Source organism: Cryptosporidium muris, genomic scaffold (assembly GCF_000006515.1).
Source record: "Cryptosporidium muris RN66 scf_1106632373407 genomic scaffold, whole genome shotgun sequence".
Classification (NCBI taxonomy): Eukaryota; Apicomplexa; class Conoidasida; order Eucoccidiorida; family Cryptosporidiidae; genus Cryptosporidium; species Cryptosporidium muris.
In genome coordinates this window covers 552,330-578,033 of record NW_002196572.1, presented here as the reverse complement: position 1 = coordinate 578,033, position 25,704 = coordinate 552,330, and the positions used below count along the sequence as shown (strand labels likewise).

At 32.0% G+C, this 25,704-nt stretch overlaps 12 protein-coding genes and 3 non-coding genes across 15 annotated transcripts, besides 6 other annotated features; 10 read left to right on the top strand and 5 right to left on the bottom strand.

The window, feature by feature from the left end:
- Positions 1-112: 112 nt before the first annotated feature.
- Positions 113-1,222, top strand: CMU_018160 (uncharacterized protein; the record flags this gene model as incomplete). The annotated part of the gene is made up of 1 exon (XM_002140372.1): positions 113-1,222. One exon carries the CDS (start codon positions 113-115, stop codon positions 1,220-1,222), a length of 1,110 nt encoding a protein of 369 aa, XP_002140408.1.
- Positions 1,223-1,704: 482 nt separating this feature from the next.
- CMU_018150 (uncharacterized protein) lies at positions 1,705-2,715 on the top strand (the record flags this gene model as incomplete). The annotated part of the gene is made up of 1 exon (XM_002140371.1): positions 1,705-2,715. The coding sequence occupies one exon, from the start codon at positions 1,705-1,707 to the stop codon at positions 2,713-2,715; it is 1,011 nt and encodes a 336-aa protein (XP_002140407.1).
- Positions 2,448-2,471: a sequence feature (AT_rich).
- A 622-nt stretch (positions 2,716-3,337) lies between the features above and the next one.
- Positions 3,338-4,111, top strand: CMU_018140 (uncharacterized protein; the record flags this gene model as incomplete). The annotated part of the gene is made up of 1 exon (XM_002140370.1): positions 3,338-4,111. The coding sequence occupies one exon, from the start codon at positions 3,338-3,340 to the stop codon at positions 4,109-4,111; it is 774 nt and encodes a 257-aa protein (XP_002140406.1).
- A 420-nt stretch (positions 4,112-4,531) lies between these two features.
- Positions 4,532-4,559: a sequence feature (AT_rich).
- A 380-nt stretch (positions 4,560-4,939) lies between these two features.
- On the top strand, positions 4,940-6,982 carry CMU_018130 (DEAD/DEAH box helicase family protein; the record flags this gene model as incomplete). Its single annotated transcript, XM_002140369.1, has 1 exon — positions 4,940-6,982. One exon carries the CDS (start codon positions 4,940-4,942, stop codon positions 6,980-6,982), a length of 2,043 nt encoding a protein of 680 aa, XP_002140405.1.
- A 1,456-nt stretch (positions 6,983-8,438) lies between these two features.
- Positions 8,439-8,459: a sequence feature (AT_rich).
- Positions 8,460-8,848: 389 nt separating this feature from the next.
- CMU_018120 (RhoGAP domain-containing protein) lies at positions 8,849-10,205 on the top strand (the record flags this gene model as incomplete). Its single annotated transcript, XM_002140368.1, has 2 exons — positions 8,849-8,949; positions 9,032-10,205. The coding sequence occupies 2 exons, from the start codon at positions 8,849-8,851 to the stop codon at positions 10,203-10,205; spliced, it is 1,275 nt and encodes a 424-aa protein (XP_002140404.1).
- A 104-nt stretch (positions 10,206-10,309) lies between these two features.
- Positions 10,310-10,384, bottom strand: CMU_018110. The gene has a single exon. It is a non-coding gene; the product is annotated as a tRNA-Ile (tRNA).
- Positions 10,385-10,839: 455 nt separating this feature from the next.
- Positions 10,840-10,911, top strand: CMU_018100. The gene has a single exon. It is a non-coding gene; the product is annotated as a tRNA-Thr (tRNA).
- Positions 10,912-10,967: 56 nt separating this feature from the next.
- On the top strand, positions 10,968-13,933 carry CMU_018090 (ERCC4 domain-containing protein; the record flags this gene model as incomplete). The annotated part of the gene is made up of 3 exons (XM_002140367.1): positions 10,968-12,729; positions 12,794-12,960; positions 13,025-13,933. 3 exons carry the CDS (start codon positions 10,968-10,970, stop codon positions 13,931-13,933), a joined length of 2,838 nt encoding a protein of 945 aa, XP_002140403.1.
- Positions 13,926-13,961: a sequence feature (AT_rich).
- On the bottom strand, positions 13,946-15,070 carry CMU_018080 (AP2 domain-containing protein; the record flags this gene model as incomplete). Its single annotated transcript, XM_002140366.1, has 1 exon — positions 13,946-15,070. One exon carries the CDS (start codon positions 15,068-15,070, stop codon positions 13,946-13,948), a length of 1,125 nt encoding a protein of 374 aa, XP_002140402.1.
- Positions 15,071-15,886: 816 nt separating this feature from the next.
- CMU_018070 (TPR repeat-containing protein) lies at positions 15,887-16,512 on the top strand (the record flags this gene model as incomplete). Its single annotated transcript, XM_002140365.1, has 2 exons — positions 15,887-16,027; positions 16,093-16,512. 2 exons carry the CDS (start codon positions 15,887-15,889, stop codon positions 16,510-16,512), a joined length of 561 nt encoding a protein of 186 aa, XP_002140401.1.
- Positions 16,513-16,887: 375 nt separating this feature from the next.
- Positions 16,888-16,961, bottom strand: CMU_018060. The gene has a single exon. It is a non-coding gene; the product is annotated as a tRNA-Val (tRNA).
- A 17-nt stretch (positions 16,962-16,978) lies between these two features.
- Positions 16,979-17,006: a sequence feature (AT_rich).
- Positions 17,007-17,115: 109 nt separating this feature from the next.
- Positions 17,116-17,144: a sequence feature (AT_rich).
- Positions 17,145-19,172, bottom strand: CMU_018050 (Vps52 / Sac2 family protein; the record flags this gene model as incomplete). Its single annotated transcript, XM_002140364.1, has 1 exon — positions 17,145-19,172. One exon carries the CDS (start codon positions 19,170-19,172, stop codon positions 17,145-17,147), a length of 2,028 nt encoding a protein of 675 aa, XP_002140400.1.
- Positions 19,173-19,292: 120 nt separating this feature from the next.
- Positions 19,293-20,555, top strand: CMU_018040 (uncharacterized protein; the record flags this gene model as incomplete). Its single annotated transcript, XM_002140363.1, has 1 exon — positions 19,293-20,555. The coding sequence occupies one exon, from the start codon at positions 19,293-19,295 to the stop codon at positions 20,553-20,555; it is 1,263 nt and encodes a 420-aa protein (XP_002140399.1).
- A 263-nt stretch (positions 20,556-20,818) lies between these two features.
- Positions 20,819-22,588, top strand: CMU_018030 (uncharacterized protein; the record flags this gene model as incomplete). Its single annotated transcript, XM_002140362.1, has 1 exon — positions 20,819-22,588. The coding sequence occupies one exon, from the start codon at positions 20,819-20,821 to the stop codon at positions 22,586-22,588; it is 1,770 nt and encodes a 589-aa protein (XP_002140398.1).
- Positions 22,589-22,694: 106 nt separating this feature from the next.
- CMU_018020 (Xaa-Pro aminopeptidase 1, putative) lies at positions 22,695-24,758 on the bottom strand (the record flags this gene model as incomplete). The annotated part of the gene is made up of 1 exon (XM_002140361.1): positions 22,695-24,758. The coding sequence occupies one exon, from the start codon at positions 24,756-24,758 to the stop codon at positions 22,695-22,697; it is 2,064 nt and encodes a 687-aa protein (XP_002140397.1).
- Between the last annotated feature and the right edge of the window lie 946 nt (positions 24,759-25,704).

Genomic DNA, 25,704 nt, shown 5'->3' with positions numbered 1-25,704 from the left:
TAAAGTTACTATTATAGATTCCACATGAGTATCTGAAATTTTCTAAAGATACCGAGCGGGTCAAACTCTATAGGTTCACATTCTATCGAAATTAACACCAAGTAAACAAATAATGACTTTCTTTTGGATATGGTTTCTTAACTTCTTATGGTTAAGTTTTATATCATGCAATATTCCACTAGCTAATCAGGTAACTATTTCATCACATGACTATAAATATATGTCGAGGATTGGTAATATAAAACCTTTACAATTAGATATATTTGGAAGTTACAGACGAACTGAATATCCTATATATACTGTAATATTTCTACATGGATATGCTACTCCATATTCTATATATCTTGATTTAACGCGAAGGTTCTTCATAAAATTGACCCGTCATTTAGATCATTACGACCAAAGGTTTAGTGATAATGTCCACTTAATATCTCCAGATTGGCTTAGTCCAATTGATAAAGAACTTAGTAATTTAACCACTCACGAAGTTCTATCTTTTAGAGGAGGTCGTCCTAGAAGAGATGTTTATTTAACTGTTGTTGCTAGTATTATAGCTTTTATAAACAGTTTGTATAGGAAAGGAGTTATTACATCTATGGATAAAACTGCAATTTATGGAAACTGCGTAGGAGGAGTTATTGGAGGAGCTGCAGCTTTAGGTGTGAAATATCCCTTAGGAGCTGTAGTATTAAATAGTTCTGGCATCTTTCATCTTGAGTTGATTTATAGAGTTATTTTGAGAACACAGAATCTTAAAGCTCACTTTTTACTCATTAGTGGTGATCGTGATTCACTTATTGACTACAAACTTGCAGAGGCTACAGAAGAAGTATTGAGGACTTGGGGAGCTAAAGATGTTACATTCATAAAACTTAGGACGAACCACTTTGAAACTATGATTAAATATATATATACTGGCTTTAGATTTATAGCTTCAGTACTATTATCTAGACCTGAGATATTCCGCCCGGATGATTCTAACGATACAGAGCTAGTTCTTATGACTATAAAAAAAGTTCCTGATAGAAAGTCTATAGTTCCCATTGTACCAATGACAAATAAAACTACAGATGTTACTGAAGGTATTCAAGTGTACTCTAAGTCACTTTCTTCCGCTCCGTTAAATTCAACTGACTTAAATATTACAGGTATCCCAAGAACATGGGAAAACCTCATAAATACGACTTTTAAATTTAGTGATTCAATAGAATCTCCCGAATAGGTAATTAAAAAGTGGGTTTTTAGTATTAAACTTCATATTTCATTTTTTTAGATACTTAATATATATTACTATTGAGGTGCTTGTTAAACTTCATATTAAGAGATATTAAGTCTTATTAATTGTATAATACTACTAAGTTGACTATTATATTGTAATTATTGCTATATTAGGTAATTGTAGGTATATTCTTAGACTTGATATGTTAGCTATGCTTATATTCATAAAATTCAATCAAAGTTATTATTTATCTTGCAATACAAATTTTGTAGATGGTATATTAAACTATATGGACCACTCTGTAACTTAGTAAATAAGCACTAACTAATTAAACTATTTTTAACACTCCTAGCATGAGGTCTAAATATACTAATAATTTTGTATCCGCGCTATAAAGAACATAATTTGACGGGTAGTCAGTAATAGGATTTTGAAATATAATAACTTTATATTATTATTGAGTCTGAATAGTTTCTTAAATAAAAATGAAACTGTTAATTTTCATTCTATTAGTATTTGGTGTTGATATATGGCAGACTATAATCAATGTAAGCCTTCAAAGTTCATTTGTAACTTATATAACTTCACAACAGTTGGTTAGCAATATACCTAATCAAAGTGTATACTATAGATATCACATACCAACAGATTATAACTATTTGATGAAATCGAAACGATTTGAACCCATAATATTAACATCATGTATTCATTATAAATTAGCTAGTCGTACTCCTAAATATACCTTGATTTTTTTTATGGGAGCCGTTGATAGATGTTACTGTCAGATATTCTCACAAGGTCTATTTGTAAAGTATTTAAATCATATAAGTAGTTATTATGGAACTGAAGTAGCTGAAGATACTCAGATTATTGTCCCAGATTGGTATGGAGCTTATACTAGCAAGATGAGTAACTCAGAGGAGGCTTTACGTTTAGGAGCACTTTGGTTTCTACAGCCAACAAAAGACTATTTATTTACTCCAGTATTGAGTTCTGTAGCCTATATTAACAGATTATATAGAATTGGTGAAATTCCATCTCTTGATAATACGGGCATTTATGGAATTTGTATCGGTGGTACTATAGCTTTAATCACAAGTCTTTCCTTGAAATATCCTGTCAAAGCTGTAGCTATAAATAATTCTCCATTTATGAAATATAATTATATTCGCAAAAATTTCTTGCAAAAATCCGTTATACATCAAACAAAAGTCCTAATTATTCATGGATATAAAAATATAATATTTAATATCATGCACTCTTATAGACTATCCAAATTTCTTACAAAACATGGAATACAAAACTACAGAGTACTTAATAAATTTGGGCACTTAGATAATCTTAGATATTATTGTTTCATTGCTTTTAGATTCCTCATATCAGTAATTTTAAATAAAGATTATAAATATGATTTAGCAGTAACTCCAAAGTATGAATATACTCATTATTTAAATTATACAAAGTGGGTGAATGTATTGGAAGTTATGCAAACCTGATTAAATCCTATGGAAGGTGTCAAATAATTCCTTTTTCTTGCAAATCTCACAAATTTTATTATTATTTGGTTAGCTCACAGAAAATGATCTCAATATTAAAATTCCGTTCTAATACCCTAAAAATATAGTTGATTTTAAGTTGTGAGCATTAAATATCATTAAATTTTTGTTATTTGAGGTTGGTAACAAAGTTTTCTTGGGAAACTTTATATTTATATGAAGTTGTATACCTATGCATTAATAAGAACCCCCACCTTGATATATATATGAATATTTACTATACTTTAGTGTATAATAAAGAAAATTTGTCTTAATAAAATCTTTTCAAAGAAAGGTAATAGTATTAAAAGATAATAAAGTTTGAATTCGCATTCTAGGATTAATTTTGACTTTGATATTTTCTCAAGATATTAAATTTTATTCACTAATCTGGGGTGATAGTTTATACTGCAAATACCACTTTCAATTTTATGTTTGGTTATGCTGTTATTATTGGAGCAATACGGAAACAATGAATTTTATCAATATATTCCAACAAATTTTTAATTTATAGCGCCATATTCAGCATCTAATAATGCAGCAGTCAGATTTTAATAACTTTTTTGATATATTAGTTATAGTAATGGATAGGAGAGATGTAGATGCAACTGTAAAAACTGCTTTTGGAAACAATCAGATGGCTATGGCATTTGCAGCTGCTGTGGAAGCTTCTAGTGAAAATAAGGTTGATAATGAAAACTCAAGCACTGAGCTTAATAAGGTGAAAAAGGAAGTAGAGGAATTAAAACAAACATTGAATGAAATAAAGTCACAATTACATGATATTAAAAATAAGGGTAATGAGCAATTGGGAAGTAGTAAAACTCTAGATCAAGCAGAATGGATAAGTTTACAACAGTATATTTATGAACATTTTAAGAACCAGGCTGAGATTCAAAGAAAATTCAACGAACTGGAAGAGAACCTTTCCACAAATGGTAATAATGTGTCAGAATTACGGATTAAGATCAGAGAATATGAATCTAGTTTAGAAGTAAATACTAATCATATTACTACTCTAGCTTTAGTATTGGATGAGTGGCAGGAAAAAGTTAACAGGCTAGACTCTGTTATAAGTAATTTGAAACAAAGCTTAGATACAAATGCTAAGATAGTAGACAACATTGCAAAATTACCAAATTCTATTCTTGATATATTCTATAGTCAATCTCAGGCATGGAATGGATTTTCTAAAGTGTTGAATCAGCTGAGTAATGATATGGATAAAGAAATAAACAAATCTTCAATTTACCAAGAAGAAAATAACAACTTAGAAGTTGCAATCTCTATTAAGACACTAGTAGAAGCTATGAAGAATCTGCAACCTTTATTATTATTACCAAATATAGTTCATTAGTAGTAGTCATGTCTAGTATTTATATTATAAACAATTTCGTCGAATTCCGTGGTTGCAATTTTTCTTATTCCTTTTCCTTATTAAGATAATTAAATTTCTGTTTTTGTTTTTGTAGATACTTATCTAAAACCATATCACTAGGCATAGAACTGTACAACACATTTGTTGAGATCTTGCCATCTTGATTCATTTTCACTTGTTGGTTCAATATCTGCGCTTCTCTATTTATTTTGTCCCAATTTATGGGGCCACAATTTTCTGTATAAGCTCTGGTCACCTTAAGTCTATCAACTATTGGCTCCGACATATCTTGGCTTAAAATTGTGAACTCTATTTCCGTAGGTCTTCTTAAGTGCTGGCAGATAATTTGTCACAGAACCGGGAATATCAGGATTTGCATTTGGCTCGGCTGCTAACAGCTAATAAATATGAATATATAATATTAATTGAAATAAGTTCAAGGTGATTCTACAAGTATCAAAAATAAACATCCTGTAGTAAGGACTATGTAGCATTTATAATAGATCTCTAATACTTGTGGAATACCCCCAGGATAATAAGATTATCGGGGAGATAAATAATCAATTGAAAAGTAGTGATTTCTAGAGTTTAATATCAGGTAGAATAAAGATATTTATAATTATTTAGTTATATATTCTATAGACTTGAGATTTAGTATATTACATCCTAGCTTAATTGAAATGGAAAGACAGCGGCCTCAGTATCCTCCCCCCTCTTGTCTGCTCACTTTTCTTTTGTTGAAATTTTCTTCGTAATTGTCTTGTTAAGCTCTTAGCTTCTATTTTTCTCTTTTTTTTTCTTTACTGAATGGTTGAAAAGACAACAAATAATCAGGACCAACAGAATTTGGCTAGTAAGAAATGCGGCGCGTATATTCCTCCTCATAGAAGACATTTAGGAATGCAAGATGATTCTAATGCAAACACAGCAAGCCAACCAGCAAGTGGTGTTAATGCTATCCCAATATATAGTAATAGATCTACTGGATCCCGAAGTGGATCTGAGAATAAAAAGTCTGGACAGGTAGTTTCAAACAGTGCAACAGACCGATCTGGAGGAGTAACTACTATGAATAATGTTGATCGTTTTAGTAGCCTGAATGGAAATAGGGACATCTTGGGAGGTAAGGTAACTGCAAATAATGGAGGTGCTGATAGATTCAGTGGTTTAGTTGAAAGAAACGTTGAGAGAGGTACTAACAGATACCACCAGCGAGGCAAGACGAGTACTACTGGTACTGGCTGGGACGTTCGTGATGGTAGGAATTACATTCGAGATGATGAAGAAAAGATCTTTCTAAAGTCTAAAGAGCACAGAGCAGGTATTAATTTTGATGCTTATGATAATATTCCAGTAGAAATGACTGGTACAGAAACTCACAAGATAATCCCAATGCATAATTTTATGGAAATAGAGGGGATTCATGAGATTTTACTGGCAAATATTAGACGTGTTAAATATGAGAGGCCTACTCCTGTACAGAAGTTTTCTATACCAACAGTTTTAAATGGTCGGGATTTGATGGCCTGTGCTCAAACAGGATCAGGGAAAACAGCGGCATTTTTGTTTCCTATAATTATGAGAATGTTAAAGGATGGACCTCCACCTACTCCCCAACAATCATCTCTTCGAATAAAGCGTGTAGCATATCCTGTTGCTTTGGTACTCTCCCCAACTCGTGAATTAGCTATTCAGATTTATGAAGAATCACGCAAATTTTGTTATGGTACTGGTATAAGAACAAATGTTTTATATGGAGGTAGTGAGATACGAAATCAAATTTTAGATCTTGATCGTGGTTCGGATATAGTTGTTGCTACACCTGGCCGATTACGTGACTTGATTGATAGAGGCAAAGTCTATCTTAAATTAATTAAATTTTTGATTCTTGATGAAGCAGATCGGATGTTAGATATGGGATTTGCTCCACAGATTAGAGAAATAATAGAAGACTCAGATATGCCACATAGTCTTGAGGGACGTCAGACAGTTATGTTCAGTGCAACATTTCCAAGAGAAATCCAGCAGTTGGCTAAGGACTTTTTGCATTCTTATATATTTTTGACTGTAGGAAGGGTTGGAGCAACAAGTGGGTCTATTGTTCAACGAGTTGTATATGCTGAGGAAGACCATAAACCAAGATTACTGGTAAAATTATTAATGGAACAGGGTGAAGGTTTAACAGTAGTATTTGTAGAAATGAAAAGGAGAGCAGACCAAATCGAAGATTTCCTTATAGATCAAAATTTTCCAGCAGTATCTATTCATGGTGATAGGTCACAACAGGAAAGAGAGCATGCCTTAAGACTTTTCAGGAGTGGACAGAGACCAATTCTAGTTGCAACAGATGTAGCAGCTAGAGGTTTGGATATACCTAATATAACTCATGTAATTAATTTAGATATGCCTTGTAACATTGATGACTATGTTCATAGGATTGGAAGGACTGGCAGAGCTGGAAATACAGGCCTTGCAACATCGTTTGTTAATGAAAATAACAAACCTATTTTGCGAGATTTACTAGCAGCACTAGAAGAGAGTGGTCAAGATGCACCTGAGTGGTTCCAAGATATGGTAAAATCTTGTACTGCTTCCTTTGGTAGATATGGAAATAGATTTTCAAGGGGTGGTGGTTCTAACTCAGGGACACAGAGAAGTGGAAGAGGGGCATCTCACAACTTTGGCAGTATAGATATAAGGAGTAATTCTAATAATAGTGGTAGTGATAACTGGAGGAACTCTAACAACAGAAGAAGTCCAGTTGGTAACTCCAGTTATAGTGGTGGACCAACTAATAGTACTGGATATAACAGAATAAACAAAGACTCTGATCATGATGATGCATGGTAATTATGTTTCAGCAAACATTGACTTGTCTCTTATATCCAATAATAACGGTACTTCTGTTTTGAGTACTCTTTAAAGATGGGTGATTATAATAATATGGAGATCTAAAGTGTTCAAGGTGTTTGAGCATATATTTGGGATTATTCATCTTGAAGTAATTATACAATATATAGGAGAGCAATATGTATGGGTTGCTCTATCTCAGGTTTTCTATAATTAATGAGACTGTCATTTGTTTTGCTAATATATTATATCTTGTTAGTAATAACTAACAGATCCCCTACTTTTCTCATTTTTTTCTGTAAAAGAAAAAGATGTTACATCTAGTTTCCGAATTGTGAGGAGTAACCAAGTCGGAGAATTTACAAATTTTGCAATATTGGTAAACAACATACATCATATCCATTGCTACTTTTGATTTATATATATATAGATAATATAATGACTTTTCTAAAAGAAAACTTATTAGTATATTGAATTTGTGTTTAATTCGCTTCTACTTTGCTAAGGTTTGGCTAATTAATATCTACATTATTAAAAGTAGCTTGGAAATTCCAAGTATACTACAGGGCATAACGGAACTCAATCATGTTTTGTAGTAAATTCTCCAATATTCACAATTTAATATTGAAGTGAACTGTTTATAATCGCTAAATAATTAAAACTTTTCAGCTAGTAATTAAATGAACTAATTGAAGATAATAACTTTCTACATTATAGATTATTAAATGGCTCAGAAAACTACTTTAGGATTAATGATACATATTGCAAATGTTTGATATTATGCAACATATTTTTGCTATTTAATCTTATAATCAAACTAATTATATTTTGCTGAGTTTTAATTCAAACTGAGTATATAGAAATAAACGCAGTTTACTTTGGTAAATTTTTATCCTATTAGTTTTAAGACATTTAACATCACTTATAACTGTTTATAATCAGTGATTACTCAGTATGAAATTAAATATAAATTTACATCTAACAGCGAAACAAGTTTACGGACTAAATAAGCCTAATTTTGCAGTCTACACTTGTACATTTCTAGACATGTCTCTTGCTTTATAATAGGGAATTCCAATACAATACAAAGTAGACCTTAAATAAGCTTTCAAAGATAAATTATAATGTCTAGATAATATTAAATTCACGTATTCTTAATGTTGATTATTATTTGTCAAGTAGGTAGTTTTGTAGTATACAATATTATGTAGTTAGTTACACCTTCATTTTGTTTACAGCTCTGGCAGAATAAGTAAAATAAAATAATTCTCTTTATATTCTGTTATACAACAAAGTATTCCTTCAACATCTAATTAGATATTAATGATTTGATTCTGCAAATAAGCTGATTTTAGTAAGAAGGAAGTCTTCCTCATTTTCTAGATCATTAGTTGTTACTAAAATGTATAGTGATAGTTTACAGCTAATAAAGTTGCAAACCAAGAAATATAACTACTTTATAAAAATTTAATTATTACATTCAATTTAAGTCTGAAGTAAAAAAATTGCTAGTAAATGTGAGTGACTTATACATGACATTTGGAAATGTCAAATTTGGAATATTTTCAACAAATTCTAGATATTCTCTGCATGCAACATTTAAGATTCCATTTATGAAAAATCAGTCCTAAATATACAGTAAATATAGACTGTTTATTAGAAAACTCCTTTATACTTTAGAGTTATCTATATTTTACATATCTTTTTCCTTGCTATCATTCTGTAACCTAGACGATTTCACGACAAGACGCTTTTGCACCATCATGCAAGAGTATCTTGCTCTGGGGCTCCACCTATAAACCTCACGAACCTTTTGAACTGAGTACAAAAATAATTGAGAGATACTGATACTGACTAGTTGAAAATATGTCACAAAGTTCACAGCTATATATGGACTCAGATGCAGAGACTGATCCAACTATATATGACAAAATAGTCCAATCTGCAAAAAATGAAGTATTTAACAGGTGAGTACAGTATTATGTTAAGAATTTGTATAATTTAACTCTGCAAGTTTCCGAAATATTTCTTGTCATATTTTTTTTTTAGTTATCATGGTACTCGTTTTCTCTACTATTTATGCGAGGATAATCTTGGTCGTCCTGTACTAGTATTGGTAGCATGCTTCTTGCCTACAGATGTTTCAGCATTAGACAAAGCTATGAGATATGCAGTCAGTAGTACTAAGGAATATGTTCAAAAGGACTTTGTACTTATTTATTGCTTAACAAGAACAAACGTTCTTAGTGACAAAAGCGGAGGTTTTCTGCAGGCTTTTTATGGTCTTCTTCCAAAAGATTTCAAGAAGAACCTAAAAAAGGTCATCATGTTTCATTATGGAATTAGTAATAGGGCATTTATGTCTGTAATCAGTTCTTATATGTCTCCAAAATTCATGAAGAAGTTAGAGTATGCTGACACAATAAAGGACCTTTGTCGTTTTTTACCAAATATCCCTACCGAGGAAGTTTGTTCACGGTTACCATATGTGGTTCAACATGATGATGCTGAGCTTAGTGGAGTTGAAGTTCCGAGAGTTTTTTCCCTTCATATTGTCGACTTATGTAACAATTATGGTTTTCTAGTTCCTAATTATGGGCGAGTACCAGAAATTTTAGTTGATCTGACACAACAGCTATCTAAGCCAGATGTCATATGCACTCCAGAATTGTTCACTTTGCAAACATCAGCTTCTAACTTATATTCCCTTGTAGGCGAAATAGATAGTGGTGATCCTTTTAGAAGCACAGATTCTGATATCCCAGCTTTAGTTTCAGCCTTTAGATTACTGTTGGATGCTCTAGAAGAGCCACTGCTTGGAAGGAATATATTTGCATTATTACAAAAGCAAAGCTCAACTGGAGTAAATGAACTGTCGCACACATTTTATATTAACTTGCTCAGAGAAACAATTGCTACATTGACTGTTTCCGCAAGGGTCTCCTTAATGTTTATTGTCCACTTCTTTGCATTTGTTACATCTAAAGCTAGGTTTAACAATATGAGTCCACGAAGGATTGCAGAAATCTTTGCACCAGCTTTTTGTAGACCTACAGTCACTTCAAATACTATGTATCAAACAATACCAATTTGTGTAGAGTGCATTACATCTTTAATTTCTGATCCAGATGCTATTTTTACTACTCAAGATGGAGGTGATAGTGCAAAACAAGTAACAAAAGTTAGACCTAAGATAGAGGAGGATGAGGAAAGTGATGAGTAAATAAGAGTGTTGTATTAATCTAGCTTAAGTATAGACTTACAGTTTCATTTAAAGCAAGTTCTAAAAAAACTCCTAACCTCTTTGTATTCCAATGGCAGAAAAAGTTCTCCCGGCGAGGATCGAACTCGCGACCTTCGGCTCATAAGACCGACGCTCTGACCGAACTGAGCTACGAGAGAAAGTTGAGTGTGCTCTTCGTGATTTCTACACTATTTATATATGGTAAGTTACTCCGAATAAAGAGGTCTTAGTAGCTACCTTTATTTTATTTGGACTTAGATGAGAACAGCCTTATATATATAGACAACTCTATTAAGTAGTATGGAGTACGTTTACTTTGTAGCTTATTCTTTATGCTGCATAGTCACTCCCTATTTATGAAAAAATAGACCTTGACGAAGCAAGTTTTTTAGGAGCTGTGGATACATTGCCACTGGACGTAGTAAATAGGAAATTATGAGGCCTCCAGAAGTAAATAGGTCATCTCAGTAGTTAGTGCGAAATATATTGGGATGTCAATTCTTAAGATGTCTTAATTTCTTGTCTCTTAAATTTTTTTTGGGTGCCCCTTACTAATATATAAACATGCACTGTGAAAGTCGTGGGTATCACAGGGAAGGCCCCCAGTACGGTGGCCTTCGTAGCATAGTGGCAATGCGTTCGCTTCGTAAGCGAGATATCCAGGGTTCGATCCCCTGCGTGGGCTCTTCTTGAAATTCTTTTAGTAGAGCTGTAAGTTAATGGTAGATAGACAATAAATATATGTTGTATTACCAGAAATGTATACTCAATGACCTTATTAAGAATAGACTATGTTTAGTCATTTTCAGTAGAGGATTAGGGTTAAATGACATTATATATTACTTTCTTAAGGAAATAAATCACGAGAAACGATGCAAAAGTGTAATTCTTTTAAACATGACTAATATCGAGGTTGAGTGTCTAAATGAACGTGCAAGAATTTTAGATAAAATGGATAGGTCATATTTACAAGGAAATGGCCTTGGTAAGACAAATCTAGTCGATCCAATTACAGCAGATATTTCCTTATCTAAAAGGCTAAATATCTATGAATCTGGAGGGACTTTTATGATTACATCTAGAATTCTAACAACTGACGCTCTTTCTGGAAAACTAGATTTCACTAAAGTTGAAGGGATTATTGTTATGAATGCAGAGAGTTTAAATAACAAGAACTGGAATGATGCTTTTATTCTACAAGTGTACAAACAAAAGAACCCTAATGGCTTTATCAAGGGACTATCGCAGAGACCTGAACTTCTAAAAATCGGCTACTTTGGCCCTGGTATAGCAATGAAACATATTGGTACAACAATTTTGTGCCTTTACCCTAGGTCGCATGAAGCTGTGGAGAAAAGTCTCGTAGAACATGGATCTGTTGATGTTACTGAAAGAGCTGTAAAACCGACAGACAATTTTACAACAGTTCAGCGCTATATTATATTACTTATTGAAAAGGGATTCAATGAACTAAAGAAAATCAACTCTGATGCAGATATTTCTTTAACTGATACTTTATTTTCCTCTGTAAGAAATTTTCAAAACTGTATAGAAGAAGCAACACAAACAAAGTGGAATCAGATGTCACTACATTTGCGAAATATATCTAGAGATATTGTTACTTTTAGACGTTTATTAAGCTTACTTCATCGTTTAGATGCCGTTACCTTTTTTTATTATACTGAAGTTCTAAGATGCACTCAGAGTCTTGATTTCTCTTGGTACCTCACAGTTGAATTTGAGGCTATGTATAAAGCTTCAAGAGATAGAGTTTTTCAAATAATTAGTAGAAAGGGCATATCTAAAGGTACTACAAATAGTGTTCAGCTTTCTTTAGAAGTGAACCCACTATATATAGAGCTTGTTGATGTATTAGAAAATATTGGAGTAGATCTAACAGAGAAATCTATAAATGAAATGTCTCTAAATATAGAAAAACAAGCAAACTCAGTAAGTTGTGAGGAGAACATAGAGAAAGATTTAGTAACAGATGGACAATTAGAAGAAGATGACCAGTTCTACAATCCAAGAATCATCTCCAGAATAGATTGCGAGCATACAAATCTACCTCTCTACAAGGTCATGATTGTAGTACCAGATGACCAATATGATATTATAAGTGATATCTCCTATCTAGTAAATTATGGACCTCAGCAGCTGGCACTGAATCACTTCCGTGACTTTTGTAATCGTCTAAATAACGATTGTAACTCCTTGCTAACTGATACACTATCGAAAGTAAGAAATAATACTAATTCTTTAAGTAATATACCATGTTCTACTTCTTTAAATAGAAATATAAACCAACTCAGAGCTGCAATTAGTCTTATTCTTGAAAGGCAAAGTCAAAGAGAAGGTCAGCTTTCAAATACAGCCACAATTACAAGTATTCCTTGTGTTGAATATTCTGGAGATTCCGATACAGATTTGTTCAGACAAATTAGAGAAAGATTCAAAATTGAACCAATAATTATAATAACTACTCCATGCTCCTTCATATCAGGTGAGTGTCTTTAAAATAATTTGAATTTAATGATTATAGTATTTGAGTAATCTATATTTTATAGGTAAATTTTCTAATCAACTTCAATCTAAGCAACCACATCACATTATTTTGCTAGATCCTGAAGTTGCCACTTTACGAGAAATTGAGTTTTTTAATGCTTCAGGAAGGCTTAATAAGTCTTCAAGTTTAAAAGTTACAATCTTAACATATCAAGGATCATTTAATCATGTAAGTAATTCTCACTCTTGAAAAATCTTAGGAAATAAAAATACCTAAATATCCTCTTCCATAGGAGCGCTTCATTAATACTATGAAAGTTGAACAAGGGTCATGGGAAATTTTAATCAGGCACAAGAGAACATTAGTCGTTCCTTTAAATGAGATATCCGAAGATGATGTGATAAACCATTTAAATTATTCACTGGGATCCTCAAGACATGCGGGACGACTACAAGTTATGCATGTTCAGAAAGTTGTTGTTGATATTCGGGAGTTCAGATCTTCTTTACCCTATCAGCTTTATTGTAAAGGAATTGAGGTGATTCCAGTTACCTTAGCAGTTGGTGACTATGTTATATCTCGGGACATCTGTATTGAAAGAAAGTCCATCCAAGATCTCATAAATTCTTTGAACAGTGGTAGATTGTATACACAAATGCAGTGGCTAACTACACATTATAGTATTCCTACAATATTAATAGAATTTATACACGGTCTGGGCTATATTAAATGGAAAAATCGGCAGTCAGGTTTTTCTCCATTACCATTTAACCTTGCAGATATATACAACAAACTTATTCTACTAATTCGGCACTTCCCAAATGTCAAAATTATATGGAGTTGTAGCGCTTCATTCTCGGCTTCATCAATTGCATTCCTTAAGCATGGCAGAGAAGAACCAGATGAAAATTCAGCTGTATCTTTAGATACAAATTTATTATATGAAGAAGACAAACAAGTGAAAAAGAGGAAGAGGGCTTCAGATGCTTCAAAATCTAGTTATTATGCAACATCACTATTAAGACAATTACCAGGAGTTAATACAAGAAATATTCATCTTGTTATATCAAACTTTAAATCGCTTAGAGATCTAAGCAATGCAACTCAGAAGAAGCTTATTGACCTGCTAGGAAATTCTAATGGTATATCTCTTTTTAGAGCTCTCCACGCTAGCCATTCAGAAAGCTTACATGTTATATAAAGAATTTATATATTAATTAATTAAATTTGGATCAAATTTGGGTCTTTGATATCCCATCATTGACTCTCTTGATTTAGAGTGGCTAATACCTGATAACTCTGGAGAAGGAAATAAAGATGTTGTATTACGTCTCATTCTAACTCTTGTACTTTTTTGCAAATGACTTTTCTCTGCTCTTTTATATTCCAGAAATTCAATAGCAGCTTTGAGGGCTGTTGCCACCGTCCCGTGTTCCTTCGGGTTAAATGATCTTGTAGCTCTTGTTCCATTGGGAGTAATAAACCACACTCGCCAAGTTTTTCGTCTTACACACCATGAAATACCAGTATGTCCTGTTACTTTCCATGACTGTCTATCAGGGCACCACTCAACACCATCTATATCCTCTAGCCTACCTAATGGTGCTCCTCCAGAAGCAATTAGCATGGAGAGTCCATGGTCTGTATTTTTTAATTTAGCAATGTTGCTTCCTTTAAATTTTGCAGTGGAAGTACGATCCACAGAATCATTAAATCTATGACGAGAAAAGTGGATTCTTCGTCTTTTCTCAGAATAACTCGTATTTATACATGAAGAGAGGTCATCTGATGATAAGTTTTCTATTTTAGGTGTTGGCTTACCTTGTATATCTGTATTGTGTGTTGGCACAACCCAAACTCCACGAAGTGTAGATGCATGTGAAACTGAAGATATGTCAGAGTTTGACCCCTTGAAGTGTCCCATAGATTCATCTACTATTAGGGACTCTGAACTATGCTTTTCAGTAGATATAGAACTAGGTGACATTAATATATAATTTTTCCCTATTTGCTGTGTATTTAAATCTTCTTGCCAGTAGTTAGGTGATATTCCAGTATCTGAATCACATATAATCTGTACTCCTGATATACTATTCTGATGATGACTATCGGGTACTGTATTCCCACTAAATTCTGATAACATCCAAATATCTTCTTCGACACTTCCTGATAAAGGAGTTAGCTCATGAAATTGTGGCATTGTAAAAATAGATCCAATACCATTTGAGTATATCTCATCATATGAATGCCCAGACCCATTAATATCACTTCCAGGCCATCCCATTAGTGAATCAAATTCTGATTTCAGTGAGTTTTCCCTAATATTTGAGGAATCCATTATAATGGAAAGAAAAAATACAAAAGAAAAAGTGACGTTTTGTTGCTTATATTGATCAGTCCATCTCAACTAGTCTAGCTTAGTACATAAATTTACTAAGAGCTTCCAAACTGCACCGAAATTAAGCTACTTTAATAGCTACTCAATAATTCTCAGTTCTTGTACAAATAGAGGTATCAGAATCATATCCACGATACTTTAAGAATGCAGCGAAAAGCATGTATGTATAGGTATCTCATGGTACCTGCATTATGATGAGACGAGACAATATACGACATGACGCTATAGACTAGACGTGTGGATTGTATTAGCTAATAAAACAAGTAGTTCGTTTTCTTTCTTCTCTTTTCTAAAAGGAGGTATCTCGTTAAAATCTCAATATTTGCAAGTACTTCTTTAGTACACTTATCTCTAGTCTATAATAAGCTAACTCAGTCATGCACTGTATTTAGTTTTTTGGCAGAAACTCCATCATCTATACACAATAAGTTAGATATAAATAAGCTTTAGGGCTCTTTTTAGCCTTTAAGTATGACTAATAACTTATCTTCCTTTCCGGGAATTCTTATATTTAAGATTTGAAGATATTGCACTGATAAGTAAATAGTCTTGAACTTTATAATAGCTACTGTATATGTGGTATTTCTACTGTTATCCTACATAATATTCCTGTATCATCTATCAATTCTTCTTTATTACTTACTAAACCAATTAAGCTTCAGTAGTAAACTCGTGTGAATTTATTTATATAAGTGCACCGCCTTGCTTCGATTATGTTTGTTTTGCGAGCTGTAGAAAAAAATTGAGTAGTTTAAAATGACAACTATGTCTCAAAACTTAGATATAGATAGTATACTTGAGTCAGATAAAGAAGATGATATAGGTGATATAAAGCTAGATGAAAGTATCGAGAAAGAGGAGGATTATCCTCCAAACGCAAAGGACCAAGGGAATGAGGTGCGTGAATTAATATCAAGTTTGGCAGTACTCTACTCAGTTTTCTTTACTTTATCTCTTTTAAGGCTTATTCACAAGGGGAATTTAATAAAGCAATAGAATTATGGCTTAGAGCGTATAGATCCTGCTGTTACATACTTGACAAAAAAATATATGAAACTCAACCTGACAAGTTGGAAGATGTTCAATGTATGAAATTGCAAATAGAAAATAACTTAGCAATGGGCTATCTTAAATTAAAAGATTATAAGACTGCAATTAAATATGCAGATTCAGTGTTATCTAGTGAACATAAAAATATAAAGGCTCTATATCGTAAAGCTGAGGCGTTATTCTATACTTTGGAATACAAGTTATGTATTGAAACACTGGAATTTGCTTTGAAAATTGAACCTGAAAATACTGCCTTAAAGAAGTTACATTATCATGCTTTGAAAGAGTTGTCGAAATATCAAAATAAAAGCAGAAAAATGGTAAGTCCGTGACTCCTGTTGTTTTTTTTTCTTGAACTACTCACTAATTTTTGTTAGAGTAAGGTTATAATTAAGAATATCTCCGGAAATAGTGATGAATGCATCATAAGAAAATCGACTAGATTGTTTAATTACCAACTATTCATTTCGATTTATGAGTACATTAAGGTTTTTAATTGCAGGATAATGTCTAAAATATGTCCTACTAGACTTAAACCTAAAAGTAATTGACTAGTAATATTTTAGTTAGATAGTAGTGCTAGGTCTTCTAGAGAATATCTCTACTAAATAATTGTATTTTAAAATGAGACTCTGCCCTTATGAGTGGAAGGTGGTGTAACAAATAATTCTGTAAGGGGGGGGGGAGTAAAGTCACTTGCTAAAAAGTACGGGCTACGAGACTCGAACTCGTGACCTCTCGCGTGTAAAGCGAGCGTCATAACCACCTAGACCAAGCCCGCTAGCACGCCTGATACTCAATTTATATAAACTATATTATTTAATATCCCCAAGGAATGCTTAGTATTCCAACATTAGGAATACAGTTACTAAGTGGCGATTTGAAACTTTATGTTGACAGTAAGATCAAACTATATACTTTAGTGGTATAGTTAGAAATATAATATAAAGTTAATAATATATAACTAAAGTTGTGGGTAAAGACATTTCTGGATATGCTCTAGTATTAAGTCAGGATCTACTTTATATTTATTAATATCTTCATCTTGATCATATTTCGACATGCAATTAAGGAAATTAGAATATCTTGTTGCTAAAGTAGTGCCAAAAAGTCTAATGATTTCTTCTACTGTGCTGAAATTGGAGAAAGATTGAACAATTAAGTGAAATTCATAGTCCAAGTTACTTGCCCAACTTTTGTAGAAATTTTCACGTAAAATTTTTGATTCACATATTGAAATTTCTAAAGTTTCATTTGTAGTGTACCTATTCAGTTGTGGGTAATAATATTGCAAGCGATAATCTATATATTTTTGGCTATATTCTCTAAAAATATGTTGAAAAATATCTAAAAAAGTGCCATCTTGAATAATTGAGAAGATTAGATCGACATTATTTACCACAAAAATACAATTGACTTCTACTTGAGAAAATTCTTCACTTGCAGTTATTATAGAACCAATAGATTTTAACCAAATAGCAATGGCCTGCTGTAGCCTAGATAAGACTCTACTTATAAATTGCTTTTCAATATCTGAACAACATTTGTCAGCTAATTTTGAAGTTAAATAAACTAATTCTGCAACTCTCCTAGGTATGAAATGAGGATAGTACTGCTGAGAACCACTTGTACTTTGCAAAAAGTCTTTGTTTGAAAATGTTGATAAACTGTTTATATGGAATATCATAGCTTTTTCAAACACATTCAAAAATAATGATGACTGTTTATTAAAATACTTTAAGATTATATTCTTGTCACTATCTTTATTAGTGTCATCTATTTTTTCTAAGATATAACTTGTTGCTTTTACACGAATACAATTCGCTAATAATATCCCCATTACATCATTGCAATTTTTGAACAAATTATTTTCAATGAAATATATGAACTTGTCTAGATATTGTGAAAATATTTGTAACAAAATCTCATTTAAAGGTTCTTGAAAAAACCTCTTACAGAACTCGTATTCCTCAAGGAATATATTACATAATACTTTATGAGTCTTGTAGTAAATCTCTTCTACAAAGTATTGATTCCTTAAATTATTTGACTTCAGGTCTTCCTCTTGATAACTATTTTCGTCATTTACGTATGCTGTATATAATATTTCGTCACGTTCAGTTAAAGAACATTTTGTTTTATCGTAGTCTTTGTATGTAATAGGTTCATCCATACCTTTTTTCTTGAGGTTAATGAGTTTTACAAAGTCTTCTAGAACCTTACTCAATACACTATCGCATATATTCTTGCAGTATATTATCTTAATATTACTCATATCAAGTTTACTTTGTCTCAAATATTTATTCATCTTTTCTTTAGCTAGTAATTTATTGTTTAGAACTTTGAGGAATCTGCAACCTTCTATAGGTTTCTTAGTTGATTCCACAAGTATATTGTATAAATTGTTATAGATCCTCTGCCTAGAAATATTTAATGTAGATTTTATAATAGGTAATGCATCTTGTACAGATGGTTCTGATCTAAGCCCTTCATGATTAGCTCTTTCAAATCTTTTTTCAATATCCTCTACTAGCGATATAAAGTATTCATCTATATTTCCCTTTAAGATTTTTTCAATAATATCTGGAGTGATCAATATTTGATTAATATACACCGAAATTAATTCATAAAGTTGTTTCAAATTCTTCACTGTATCCTGTAATTCGTCAAATCTTATCTTAACATCATCAACTTTTACTGTGAATTCGGATATGTTGCTTTTTACTTTTAAAAGAGATGTTTCTACAGATTCTAAGTATTCCATAAGCTGATTACTGCTTTCACAAAGTTGTCTGGCACTTTTCCAATTGCATAATATGTTTTTAATTATATTTCTTACACAATTTAATGATTCTAATTTGTCCACTGTTGCTTGAGTTGTATCCTGGACATTGAGTGTAAAGTTTATAACCTCTTCATCCTTAACTGATTTGTAATTATATAAGAACTCTATGCTATCTGAGCTGAAAAGAATTCTCTCAACCCTTTCCATTTGACCTAGTAGCTTGAAGGCTAGATATCCTATAATAAACTTGGTAAAATTCTGTATTGCGCGTATTCCCAAAAACTCTGGGACATCTTCTTATTGATATACAAGCTATTTAGGATCTACATGCCCCTACTGCTATCTATTTCTGAAAACAAAATTAAACAGTATGAAGAATATATAGAAATATACAATTGTTTGAATAGTTTACAACCAAATCTTTGTATTGTTCTATCTAGGCAAGTGAAATCAAGTTATAAGAAATTACTCTATAGCCCTCTAACTTTCACAAAAAGATCGCTCTATTCGATTCTTTTACTATTGAACAGCTTTAAACCTTGTACTGATCAAGATTTTAATCAACAATCTAATTCAAATAATGTATTTGTCAAAGTTTTGAGGAAACTTTTTGATAAAATAGGAAAACTACAAGATTTATCCAACAATCTTTTGCAGAAACACGAATCTTTACAAAGCACCAAAGTTATTGAAGACCAAGTGTATTTGAAACAATATATAGAGAATGTCCATGAACTTAGAATTAGACTACATACTTTATGTCGTCGATGGATAATCCAGTCAATATTGCGTTTAGATTATCTTTATATTTGTTTGCTAAATTCTATCAAAGTAGACTCGCTAGCTATTGTAAATCAAGCAGCAAATATATTGAAAAGTTATGAGATCCATCAGATGCTAAATATTGTAAAAAGCCTAATTTATGAGGAAAAGAGTGCTGGACTAATGGTTCAGGATAATTTACTAAACGATGCAGTTACATCTCTTAGACTCCAAACTGTATTAAGGAAGATTATTACAGAACATCCTCTTTCTATTCTAAATCCCAAACTAATGACTGAATTTGCAACTTTGATCTGTAGTGGTAAACTAACTCCAGACATTGAGTCTATTATATGTTTGGATAATTCGAACTCAGTGGCATCTTCTAAGCAAGTTAATTACACATCAAAACCTTGGATATCTGAGATGATAGCAGATTCTACTATGGAAACTCATATTAGTAGCGACAGTGATGAATATTACTCAGATACAGAGGAGGAATATCGGAAGTCTATACTTCTAGAGAGTAATGCAAGTAAATTGCAGAGTAATAATAAGCTAGACAGCTTAACTAACAATAGTGCAATATATTTACAAGATAAGAATGACACTCTAAACAACCCCAGGTCACACCAGAAATCCTCCATGAAATCTGATAATATGAGGATTAGAAGAAATCAGAAATCAGCTATTTTAAGGTCTATTAGGAAGACTAAAAGCTCTAGTGTATTTCCGGACTTTAAAGATGGGAGTCTTAACAAATCTTCCGTGAGATTAGATCTAACTCGGAAGCTACTCAAGACTTTAGCTTCCGATAATATAAAATAGTGAATATATTACTACTCTAATGTTAACATAAGACAAGTGACAAATAATGCAATAACAACAGAAAATATCCAAAATAAGCACTTTTGTACTGGATAAAGAGTTGTGTATTGAAGATCTATTTTTTGTCAATGTTTTTGTGGGCTGGGCACGTAGCGTCATGTCTTATAAAGAGGTCAGCTTGGACTACTTAACCTATCAGGTTATAAAGTTATGTAGATTTATTAATGACACACATAGAGATGAGAACTTAAAACAAATTTGCTATGGAAGAATTGGAAATAGCACTATCTGAGGATCAGATTTGGAATAGCTTAGAAGAATATGATGGCGAATCTAGTGATAAGGAATTCCAATCTCCGAAATTTGGAGATTTTGATATTGAAAGAGAGTATGAATTAAATAGTGATGAATATAGCAACATACTAACTGATGACACCTTGTTGAGCTGGTCCACACCTAGAAATATGAGCCATAACCGTGAGGATAAAAATGACTTTTCAGGAATTAAGCTGTTTGGCTTAAGTGAAAAAAAAAATGTCGTAAATTTGAATATTCAATCTGAAGAACTAGGTATTGAGGAGCTTAAGAATCACTTAGTTAATGAGAAAGATTGCGTAAAAACTAATGACTATATACCATTGCCTAACTCAGTTAATACAAAGAATAATTTAAACCCAGAATACATTGAATTACAGATACAGGTTTCAGAACTATTACGTGCATCTGAAAGACACCAAGAAGAAGTCCATTTGGAATTAGATAAAGCATTGGCATCTAATGAAGTACTAAAGAAAGAAATAGATTCTTTAAAAGATAAACTGGGAATCAATTCAACACTGCTTTGCAAGTATAAACTGGAATCTTTGGCACTATCTGCTCAAATACCATATTTAAAGAGTATACCTCTAGAAAGTGCAAAACAAAAAGAAGTATGTATTTTGCAAAATAAAGTAGGGATACTAGAAGAAGAGCTAGAAGAAGCTAATAGGCAACTAGTTAATTATGGAGTTTATAGACAGAAGTGTATTGAACTTGAAAGTGAATTAAATAAAGCTTCAGATAAATTCGCGGAACTTGAGAAATTTCAAACTGAACAACTAAAAATAGCTGAAGATGAAATTAGATCTTTAACTGAAATAAAGGACAAGCTATTTTCAGATTTGCATAATACTCTTAAAGAAAATGATGCGTTGAAACTTACAAACAATGCAATAATGAGAATTGACTCCACCTATAAGAGTGTGCCAGCTGATGAAGACATATCACTTGAGTTACTAAATGCTCATTTAGATTCAGAAATTAATGAATTAAGTACCAAAGAAAACAGTGAGGTTATCTCAGAAGATCAAAAGTTAATAGTCTTTGAGATATGTAGATCCATTATACCAAAACTTTCACACAAAATTGCTGAGGAAATGGTACATGGCTCTGAAGACAATAAAAATGACATTGAATCCAACTCGAGTATCATAAAAAGAATAGATAAGTTTATAAAAAGAAGTATTGGAATTCAGGCAGGCTTTCCACAGTTTTCTAGTACTACTGGATTCAATGATGCCGATCCAATATTTATTAGAAATGAAGTGATAACTCTTAGAAATGAAAACAAAAGGCTTAAGAAGGAGAATCAAAGCTTAAAAAATGATATGAAGAGTCTTAACAAGAGAATAGTACATAGAAATGTAGAGAGCATGAGAGAGGTGAGTTACAGAACTTCTGGCACTAAAAATAGCTTTGCTGCAAGTGGTAATCATGCAGTAAATATCAAGAACCCTTCTGGATGGGCTAGTTCCATAGTTAATGAAGTCAGTGAGTTGGAAGAACGATGCAATAAACTGAAGATGGATAATTTAACTCAAAAACCAGTTATTTTATCAAGGGAGAGTACAAATTATAATTCAACAGTTGCATCATTTGAAGATTTAAAAAAAAACAATGTAGAGGATCTTAAATCACAAAGTGCAAAAAAATCTTCATTGAACGAGCTTAACAGTTTAAGAGAAAAACTTGTAACTGAAGGTATTTTATTATAGAATTATAGTTGACAATAAAATATTATATAAGACATGAAAGTTCACATAAATTAACAATACTACAAACATTACAAATACTAGACATCTGTCTTATCACCAAATTTCTTTATTGATACAAGGTTTGTGGAGTAGGTTTCTTATTTAGTTCTTTAGTTATAGGGGCACATTTAGTAACAAGCCAAGATAAGAACTCTAAGTCATTTTCAATAAGTGGTTCTATATTTTCCAAGACTTTTGAGTGATACCAATTAAGCCATTCGATCTCATCATGAGATAAAATTGAGAGATCAATTAGTTCCTTTTGAATGGGAGCATAAGTTAAAGGTTTAAAACCAAGAAACTGTCCATTTGAGTCATTTTCAGTCTCAATAGCCACAACTTCTACCAAATTTTCAATCCTAATACCAAAATTATCAACTTCATAGTATCCTGGTTCTATAGATAAAACCATCCCAGGCTCTAGAGATAAGGACTTTGTGAAATCTCTTGTTTTATAAATTCCATAGGGGCCTTCATGTACACAAAGAAAAGACCCAACCCCATGCCCAGTACTATGTGAATAGTCTAATCCAACCTCCCATAGACTTAAGCGTGCAATTATATCTAAATCTCCACCAGTTGTACCACTAGGAAATATTGTCTTGTTTAGACGGATAAATCCCACTAGTACACGAGTAAATGAATCTATTTGTTTTGGTGTAGGTCTTGTACTTCCATTATTTTTAAATAAAAACAAAGTTCTAGTAACATCTGTTGTCCCAGTAAGATATTGTCCACCTGAGTCACATAGATACATTGTAGATTGAATTACCTTACTATTTTCTTCACTAGGCCTATAGTGGATTATCGCACCATTGGATCCAATAGAAGATATGGTTGGAAAACTTGGGTACTTATAGAGTGGTTGCTCTTCACGTAATCTGTATAATTTTTCAGATAAATCCCACTCAGTTGTTTTATTGTTAAATATTGAATCATCCATACAAGAACAGTCCAAATAGTAAAGAAATCTGCTCAAGGCTAGACCATCATAGCGATGGCAGCTACGCATTCCATCCAACTCAACTTCATTTTTCTTGCTACGAAAGTACTCTACAATAGACATTTTAGTTAGTAAGTGACTAGATAATTTAGTATCATGAAACAATTCATAGATAGACCCACATGGATATGAAGTACTATCTATATTTTCTTTGATAGTTTCCAATGCTGCATTGTAAACAGCTAAATTGCATTCTGATTGTGGAAGCCAAATTTTAGACATGTTATCATTAGAAAAAGATAAAGTTGCACATTCAACAGTAGATTTTAGTTCTTTTATAAAGTCTTCTATTGAGAATATTTGGATATTTTTGCAAAATTCACAATATAAATAATCCAAAACTTCCTGAGTAACCTTCATCTTATCCACAAAGAATTTAACTTTATATGGAATTTCTGAACTAGGTTTATTCCTCTCATCATTAAACCTTTGAAGGATAAGAAAAGAAGCAAATAGTGGGCTATATTCTACATCAGATCCTCTAAGATTAAGGATCCAAGCAATTTCGCTTATATCACAAATAGTTAGAATTGACGATTTTTCTTGTTGCATTATTTCTAATATCTTCCGAATTTTAGATACCGATGTTTCACCAGTATATTCTATTTCGTGTATAAAAATAGGGTTGCTAGAAACCATGAGACTTTGCTTATCAGTCCAGATTAAATCAACTAAGTTTGTTTCAAGTAGTTTTAAACTAACTTTAAATTCTCCGCTTGAGGTTTCTTCAGCTTCTTTAATATATTTAATAATAGCTTCATATACTCTCCAAGAAGTTACTTGCATATCAATACCTAGATTGCCAATAAACTTACTTGTTTTAAGTAAATCAACTATATGCCAATAAAAACTATTTTTGACCTCATATACTTGGAATTCAGGAGGAGCAACACTACTAGCTTCAACAGTGTACCTTCCATCTACATATAACATAGCACATTTGTCGGTGATTAAGCACACACCTTCCGAGCCACTAAAACCAGTCATGAATTCGCGACGTTTGTACCAAGATGGTGGATACTCAGACATATGTGGATCACTAGAAGGAATAATATAAGCATCAATTTCGAACTGTTTCATTAGAGTTCTGAGCTTCTGTAACTTTTCACATCTACTTAAATTACTCATTTCTGTCAATCAAAATGAGATAGCCAAATTCAGTCTAAAGTTAGTATACTCAAATAAGGTCCTGACAAATGTTTCCTTTCTTGCTAAATAAGAAGAATTGCTACTACTAAAAATAGTGCAAGGCTACTTTTTTGTGTCGATACAATAAGAGTCCATATTAATTATCCCCCTTCAGTATAACAATTTAGTGTTTAGGAGACGGCGCTAATCATGCAACTATGTTAGTATCCTAATCTAATAATACTGGAGTAAGAAGAATCTCTTGGGTTTGATATTACACAGATGTAAATAAACATAATGATAACGATAGCATATTATCCCCTAAACATAAGGTGACTTCTTTTCCCATATGCCTTGGCAGGTTTAAATTTAAGAGGCAGCCTATTGAATATTGAAAAAGGAGGACACTTTGAGTTGACTAAATTATATGTAATGTTATACATATTTCTGAGAGGTATTTAAAGAGTAGTTTTTAGCTATTTTATCACAAATATCTATCTAAATTTTAGCTTTTACATAACTTAGGAACTAGTTTCTTAAAGAAGATAATATGTACTGTAATGCTTGCATGAAATCAAAAATTAGTTTTCTACTTTCTAAGTTAAATTTACTTTCGAATAATATATAGAATAATGTGTTAAATATGTGCAAATTTAGTAGATAAACTGAAGCTTCTAATAGATATAAAATTAAATTACTTACAATGGAGTTTTAAAGATTACAAAATAGCTTGTTATATTTATAGATTGATTATAATACATATTTAAAAAGGTTTTACTATTACAAATGTAATATTTCTTGGAATAATCTGCAGTGTATAATTCCATCTTCTGTTACTTTTTGTCAGAAAATGATTTTACTATTTGAAAGTAGCTTTTTTTTCTTAAAGTAGGTATAAAGAATTTGGTTGTTTACTTGAACAGTTAATCTGTCGAAATCTTAGTTT